Genomic DNA, 8,679 nt, shown 5'->3' with positions numbered 1-8,679 from the left:
AGCTAGAAATAATGAGATGGGACTTTAAAACAAATCTCCGGCAACATCGCTAGAAACTTGATGAACAAATTATATTTCTCGCAAATGCAGGAATTGATATGATAGTATAGCAAGCAAATATGAGTGTCATACCCACATGGATTTGTAAAGTCACCTAACTAAATCCAATTTTGTAGTACCCACTAGAATTAAAATAACGAAAACAACTAAACTACGAAATTCAAATAATTAACCAAAGAGAAGTTGATCAAGTAATCTTAAGTGTAGTAAATTAAAGAGAATTTATGTAAATAATTTCTAAAAACAATAGTTGAAACACTAGGTATCCGACTTCACTATATCAATTCAATTCTATGTCATGAGATAACTTAGTAAGAATAATTCAATTCAGGTTCTAGGGTTCGTTCTCTCTTTATTATGATTATCCGTTAGGCGTCCGGGTATAACCAAGTATTCTTAGTCATCTACTTAACCATGGCGTCTAGTCTAAGTCAATAATAAAAAATCCATTAAGTGCAAGAAGAACAAAGAAAACCAAAAAGTGTCTTATCATGGCGTCTGCATCAACAACAATTCATTCATCCAAGGGAGCTATCTCAAGGCTAAGTATATGGCATCTACTATAACCTTGTCTCATACATCTAAAAATTCATATTAAGGGTAGCTAATCAATAACATGAACATAAAGAATAATTTAAGCATAATGAATGAAACTAGACACCCTTGAATTGATAAAAGAGTAAAGTTAACTATGACATAGAATTATCACGAAGGTTACATTGGATCCCTAATAAAGGAGTTAGTTCATCACGACCATCAAATTATAACAAAGCATAATTATCACAATCATGATCACCAAGTCTGAAACGATGTAAAAGAAAACAATGGAGAACCCCCTCGGCGTTGGTGTCTTCCTTAGGTCAATTCGCTAAAACCATATGATGAAGTGCATTCCTCGCCCTTTCCACGTTGCTGCTCTCGTCTTTACTTTTTTACAACCATCCGAGGAATATATAGTTAGGTTTAGGTTAGGCTTTGATTTGCCGCAATTATCAAATCCCAACATGTTTCCTGATCCAAACTGGTCTCCACTTCCGTGTAGAATTCCTGAGTTGACCTTCTTGCACTAAAGCATGTATAACTTCTTCTAGAAGCATTCGAATCATGATCTGTAAACTTCTACCAAAACAAGACATCCAGAGCCTTCCATACATATGTACGATACCCAATTCGTTCTGATGAATTTCTGACATCCCAACGAAAATGATAGTTCTGCGCAGCACCTTCCAGCTCCATTTATAATTTCCAAAGAGCACCCATTAAATTGTGGATTGAACAAATTAGCATCTGATGATTGTTGGAATACTTCTTGACTTCAGTTCTTCTCGACTTTGATCCTTTTTAGCCTTAAAATCACCAAAAGACTCCAAAGTCTTTTCTACGGTCCATTATCTACAAAATACGCACTAGACACATCAAACAACCAATTTCACAAGAAAACATAGCATAAAACATAGGAAATATGGGCAATATAAATGTATAAATATTGTGTTATCAGTTCATATCGCACCGTACACTCACTTTGGATCCATTGTAGTTGCCAGTCTTGTTCTAAATTGCTATAGGCAATTAGGACTCGTATGTGATGCGCATAGCGCCAGTTTTCCGTGATTTTAGTACTAAAGCGTATATCATTATTACACCCAGTGTTGTTCATGTCAAAATATCTCTGCATGAACTCGTGTGTCAACATATGTTGATGAGCACTCGATATGTTATGTTTGTTTATGTGAGATTATGTGATTACTTGACGATAGATATTTATTTACGAAATATTGTGACGTATTGAATTCTTGAGATATTACAGGCTACGGTAAGTATTTTCATACTATACGTAGTATGTATATTTTGGAAATTATACTTGTTTTACAACGAAGGGTTATTATGTTTTCAAAAAGGTTTTTATAAAGCTTTTTTTTAGGTCCACTCACCCTTATTTTTCGCCCCTCCAGATTTTAGTAGCTGAGCTTTTGTGTCAACGAGGATTCTTGGTAAACTTTGGTATAGGTTATTACCTTCAATGGTATAATTCTTATCCTACCTTTACTGTACTTTACTTATACTCTGATATCACGTGTGAATTGGGTTCACTTCCACTCACATGTGCACTCTTACATTTAGGCACTTTTAGGTTTAAATTTATTCACATATTCCACCTCACTACACTTTATGGCTTCGTCACCTTTTGAGTGTCAGCCAGCACAGCTCGATTTAGATCCAGGTGGACATTTTGGATCGAGGTGTGTCATTTAACATAATGGTGGAATGGTGTTGGAAAGCATGTGATGTATGTGAATGGCGAAATGACAATTTTGGGTTGGTATATGGTTGTTATGTGATTTGAAAATTTATGTTTTCTGTTAGGAAATATTATGAGGAATGTCAGAGATTAATAGAAGATAAACTACGAATGGCTTGATCCCATCTTAGGATATGTAGACAGTCTAATATAGAGGTTAGATGTTGCATGAGATAAGGAAAAATTACAACGTTGCTAAACCGTCGACTTGTTTTGGTCATGTCTCAAAGGCGGGGCATGATAGAGGAATAATTGCAGGTGACGTCACGTATCGATCCTGGACGTATTTTGAGATTGGGGCGTGACATATTTTGTTGTAGATATTTACATAAACTAATTTTTTTCAATGTAATATATTCCGATACAATTTTTGTTCTTCATTTAGGTACACTAGTTCATTTAATATATTTTGGTATACCCATTGATACAGACATTTAGCTAGGTACATTATTCTTTATAATACATTTTGGTACATACATTTAGGCATTGAAGTTTAGGTGCATTAATTCGATATATTACATTTTGTGACATATCTTTCAGTACAAACATTTGGTACATACATTTCGGTACATCCAATTAGGTATAAAAATTTCGGTATAAAGAAGTCAATTTAATACATTTCAGTATAGTCATTTATGTACACTTATGTATTTACATATTTTTCTTATGTGTCACTAATTTTTTTTAGGGAGTTTTAATGAAAAGTCCACGGTACTGTCTACTTTAACGAAAAACCACATTTTTACACTAAAAAGTCAATCATGGTACTATTTACTTTACCCTTTATTTTGTCATTGTCATTAAAACTCAAAGTTTTCAAGCCATTTTCATTAGTTTTTTTTATTTTTTATTTTTTATTGTCTTCTATTAATAAAATAAATTTTTTTATGTGCAGACATTAAATAAAAATACCCATTAAATAAAAAAATAGAATATAAATGTAATAAAGTACACTTTAAAGAATTAAAATCAACATGTAATTTGACACCCGATTTTTTTTTATTTATTAAATTCAATCGTTTTTAAGGACTAATGTTCACAGAGCCCCTTAAAATTATGAGTATGAAGACGGAAATGATAATGGCATACCCATCACTGTTGTAACTCATTGTCATTCCTAAGTTTTATTGGCCTTAAAAAGAACTATTACCCCCTTATCCTCTTAATTGGTAAAGATACCTTGACTTTATACATTTGGTCAGGATACTTTTTTTAGGAGAATATATGCATGGCTCCTTCTTTTAGAAATTAGAATTTTCACATTTTTATCAATTATATATGGTTTAATATGCATATATACAATTTTGTTTTTATAATATAATAAGTTATTTTGGTATATGTGTCAAACTATAATTTACAATTATAAAGGAAATTATTATTAGCACTCCAAAAATTTCATTCTACACTCCAAACTTTCTATATTAAGAAAGAAAAATACACTTGTGAGGAGTGTAGAATGAGATTTTTGGAGTGCTAATAACACTTCCCATTATAAGATATATTATCAAGATAGTATAGTGCTACTTTTTAATGGAACATTATTGTGCATTTTTTTTTTCTCAGCAATTGAAAGTTTATTTATTTATTTATTTTTTTTGTTAGTACTATAATCTAGTGATATTTCTCTTTACTTGTAAATGAGAGGTCTTAGGTTCGGTTCTTACCAAAGGTGAATTTGAAACATATTATCACTAGCCTATTGTAAGACTTAATTTGTGACATCCCACATCGCCTAGGGGAGTGATCCTTATATGTATATTCCCATCTCTACTTAGCACGAGGCCTTTTAGGAGCTCACTGGCTTCGGGTTCCATGGGAACTTCGAAGTTAAGCGAGTAACACGCGAGAGCATTTCCAGGATGGGTGACCCATCGGGAAGTTCTCGTGTGAGTTCCCAGAAAGAAAACCGTGAGGGTGTGTTGAGGGCCCAAAGAGGACAATATCGTGCTACGGTGGAGTTGGGTCTGGGAAATGGTCCCGCACGGGCCGGGATGTGACAATTTGGTATCAGAGCCTAACCTTGGCCCCGTGTGTGCCGACGAGGACGTCGGGCCCCTAAGGGGGTGGATTGTGACACCCTACATCGTCCAGGGGAGTGATCTTTATATGTATATTCCCATCTCTACCTAGCACGAGGTCTTTTGGGAGCTCACTGGCTTCGGGTTCCATGGGAACTCCGAAGTTAAGCGAGTAGCACGCGAGAGTATTTCCAGGATGGGTGACCCATCGGGAAATTCTCGTGTGAGTTCCCAGAAAGAAAACCGTGAGGGTGTGCTGGGGGCCCAAAGCGGACAATATGGTGCTACGGTGGAGTCGGGCCCGAGAAGTGGTCCCGCCCGGGCCGGGATATGACAATTTGGTATTAGAGCCTAACCTTGACCGCGTGTGTGCCGACGAGGACGTCGGCCCCCTAAGGGGGGTGGATTGTGACATTCCACATCGTCCATGGGAGTGATCCTTATATGTATATTCCCATCGCTACCTAGCACGAGGCTTTTTGGGAGCTCACTGGCGTCAGGTTCCATGAGAACTCCGAAGTTAAGCGAGTAGCACGCGAGAGCATTTCCAGGATGGGTGACCCATCGGGAAGTTGTCGTGTGAGTTCCCAGAAAGAAAACCGTGAGGGTGTGCTGGGGGCCCAAAGTGGACAATATTGTGTTATGGTGGAGTCGGGCTCGGGAAGTGGTCCCGTCTAGGCCAGGATGTGACATAATTCACTTTTCTTTCTTTTAGTGTAAATAATATCGTTTGTTAAAAAAAAGTGTTATATTTTTTATTGAAAAATAATAATAATAATAATAAATGACAAAGGAGGTTCAAAAGTGGAAGTAAGGAGGGGGTGGTCACCTACCGCCACGCCTAAATGGCCAAGTTCATCCCAATCTCACCAACTTATTTTTCGAGGTGGAATGATGTGGTCCCCTTCTAAAAAAAGAAGGTGGTGATGCATGATCATGTCCGATTTCTGTTTGACTCTTCATAATGAGTGATTTTTTACACTTATAAATCACAGTTTGGTAAATAAAAATATACGGTTAAAATTACGATAAGAAAAATTTATCACGTTTCAAGTAAAAATTTATCTAAATAAACAATAACTCTTTATGTGTAAGAAATCAAGTATTTTTCTTTATGAAATTAAATACACTCTTTTTTTTAGTACATTTGTACTAAGAGGGAGAAGGGAGTTCGGTTAAGCCACACAATTGACAATTTAATTTGGTATCGAATTCATCATTAACGAGATTCGAACTTGAGACATCTCACTCTTAAAACACATAATATCATACTATAGACTCCACATCGTACAGTTTCTCCTTTTTGTTTAAGTGAAGATAAAGCGCATAAATTATTTGCCTTGTGTGCTCAATATTAATTCCCTAAATTTGGTAAAGAAATTCAAGAAAAATCTTAGTGAATGTAGGAAGATACATGATGATATTGGCAAAATTTTAGCCGAAATTCCACCAATAGAAGAGAAAATAACGATGACGTGATAATTACAAAAAATGCTGTCACCAAAACCCAACCACAACACCATAAGTCCTACAGCATCGATGGTGGACAATGATTTTTTTGTTGGAATCCAGGATTAATTAATCTTGTTCGTTCATCGTACATTATGTGATCAATTTTCGTTAGGTACTATTTATATTTAATTTAAAATTTAAAATAATTTCTAACCGTACTATGTACGATGAACGGATATGATTGATTGATCATCCGAATCCTTATAAAGAGGATCCGAATCCTAAGCAGAGGGTCTGAATCCTGCTGACCAAGGAACATGGACCGTTGGATCAACATCCAATGGCTATAAGCAGGGGACTCTCTAAAAGTTATAATAATTGTAACTGTTGGATATCCAACGATTTGTGTTCCTTGATCAGCAGGATTTGGACCACTGCTCAGGAGAGGATTCAAATCCTACGATGGTACCATTTACCAGATCAGTGGGCCCCATTTAACTCGCATAAGTTCTGAAGGCCTAATCACCCACCAACCCCGGACCGGTTTCTGGTGGCAGGTCGAACCAACCATCCCGTTCGAACCGGAGACTCGATTCCATATATACCTTCTTCTTTCCTCTTTCAATTCAGGTTCATCTTCCTGTGTGTAACCTTTCAGTCATATAAGAGAAGAAAATCTGGTGCAATCCAAAGCAAAGTAAAAGAAGAGAAGAAAAAGAAAAAACACAGAGCAGCAATGGCAGCCAATGGAGAGGAACAACAAACTCAGGCAGGGAGGCACCAAGAGGTTGGCCACAAGAGCCTTCTCCAAAGTGATGCTCTTTACCAGGTACATATTTTCATAATCTCAAACGCGATGTTTGTTTCAAGCGATATTCTAATCTAGTATATATTGATGAGAAAATTTAAACTTGGGTGTCGAGGGCATGCTGTCATTGTCAACTTGTCTACGTCTAAATTACAAAATTTGGAAGGTGATTAAGGTTTATGATGAAGCTCATGTTTTGGTTTTTGGGTTTGGATTTTTGTGCAGTATATATTGGAGACGAGTGTGTACCCAAGGGAGCCTGAATCCATGAAGGAGCTCAGAGAAGTAACTGCAAAGCATCCATGGTTTGTGAAATTTGGTTTAATTTTCATCAATTAAACCTAATTAAATTAACTAAATTCAGATTTTTTTTTAGGAGATTAATTTTCGGATATTATTTTCTTAATTTTTTGTTTATAATTTGTTTTTTTTTTAAATGGAAAATAAATAGGAACATCATGACCACATCAGCTGATGAAGGGCAATTCTTGAACATGCTTCTCAAGTTGATCAATGCCAAAAACACCATGGAAATTGGAGTTTACACCGGCTACTCCCTCCTGGCCACCGCCCTTGCCATTCCTGATGATGGAAAGGTATATTTTCAATGCCTCACCTTCAATAAAAAATACCCAAAAATGTTTATAAAAAATTTGGATATAATTGTTTTTGTTTATTGATTTGGGATCACAGATCTTGGCCATGGACATAAACAAGGAAAACTATGAATTGGGTCTTCCAATCATCGAAAAGGCCGGTGTTGCCCACAAGATCGACTTCAGAGAAGGCCCTGCCCTCCCGGTGCTCGATCTATTGGTCGAAGATGTAAATACTTAATTCTCAAAAATTGTTCAGCAGCAGTCTGACATGTTATGTCGTTTTTTTTTTATTTTTTACAGAAGCATGTTTATATTGTTAGAATTAAAATACTTTGTTTTGACGAGACAAAGTACATCGTACATATACACTCATATTCTTGGGGACTCACAATTAATGTGCTATTGCAGAAGAAGAATTATGGATCATTCGATTTCATCTTCGTGGATGCTGACAAAGACAACTACATCAACTACCACAAGAGGCTGATCGATTTGGTGAAGGTTGGGGGTTTGATCGGCTACGACAACACCCTATGGAATGGCTCTGTGGTCGCACCCCCTGATGCCCCACTGCGCAAGTATGTCAGGTACTACAGGGACTTCGTCCTCGAGCTCAACAAGGCACTCGCTGCTGACCCTAGGATCGAGATCTGCATGCTTCCCGTTGGTGATGGCATCACTCTCTGCCGTCGAATCAAATGAACCACCAACCCTAATTGGCCTGCCAATCATATATGATGAAGAAAAAATGTGTTTCTTTTTATTATTTTTCTTAATCTACTTTGTATTTGTATTTGGATGGTTCATCGTCAACGTTCATGTCGGAGAATTATTATAAGGAAAAAAGAAAAAAAATATTATAAGGCAAAATCGCATGTTAAAATTTATTGCCATGCATAATTATATATTACATCAAATTCTTTCTGGGATAAATTGCTTTTGAAGTAAACATACAAACACAGAAGATGGTTGGTGAAGTATGACCAAAACAAGTAAAAAAATTAAGTTGCCTGGACACATATAAAACACAAATTTAATTTTTGTTCACTTCAGCCACTTAGTATTACGGTCTAATGGTATTTCTCTTTATTTATAAGTAAGGAGTTCTAGGTTCGATTCTTGCCAAAGACGAATTTGAAATACATTAATATGGCTAGCTCATTATGAGGCATGACTCACTTCCCCACTCCTTAATGTAGATAATATCATTTGTTTTAAGAAAAAAAAATTGTTCACGTCCTTAGGACCTACCATTTTACTATCTCCCAACAAGAAAAATGACGTTTAAGCCTAAGTTTATGAGTATCTATATCTAAAACTAAAGATCAATTGATATGGTAAGAAAATTTGATTGAAGAAAGTTTTGAATTCAAATTTGGTAGACATATATGAGTTAAATAAAAAATAAGCATTTAACTGAAAGATGGTGAAAGTCCAATGTGG

The 8,679-nt window shown here is 36.0% G+C and overlaps 1 protein-coding gene across 1 annotated transcript; it reads left to right on the top strand.

The window, feature by feature from the left end:
• The first annotated feature begins 6,372 nt into the window (after positions 1 to 6,372).
• Positions 6,373 to 8,106, top strand: LOC137725628 (caffeoyl-CoA O-methyltransferase). Its single transcript, XM_068464381.2, has 5 exons — positions 6,373 to 6,658; positions 6,863 to 6,942; positions 7,089 to 7,233; positions 7,331 to 7,462; positions 7,645 to 8,106. The coding sequence occupies exons 1-5, from the start codon at positions 6,566 to 6,568 to the stop codon at positions 7,936 to 7,938; spliced, it is 744 nt and encodes a 247-aa protein (XP_068320482.1). The 5' UTR covers positions 6,373 to 6,565; the 3' UTR covers positions 7,939 to 8,106.
• The last annotated feature ends 573 nt before the right edge of the window (positions 8,107 to 8,679 follow it).

Source organism: Pyrus communis, chromosome 5 (assembly GCF_041283825.1).
Source record: "Pyrus communis isolate YQ-2024b chromosome 5, ASM4128382v1, whole genome shotgun sequence".
In the NCBI taxonomy this organism is placed as follows: domain Eukaryota; kingdom Viridiplantae; phylum Streptophyta; class Magnoliopsida; order Rosales; family Rosaceae; genus Pyrus; species Pyrus communis.
Note: the sequence above shows the minus strand (reverse complement) of the source record. Positions and strands in the feature narration are given on the sequence as shown.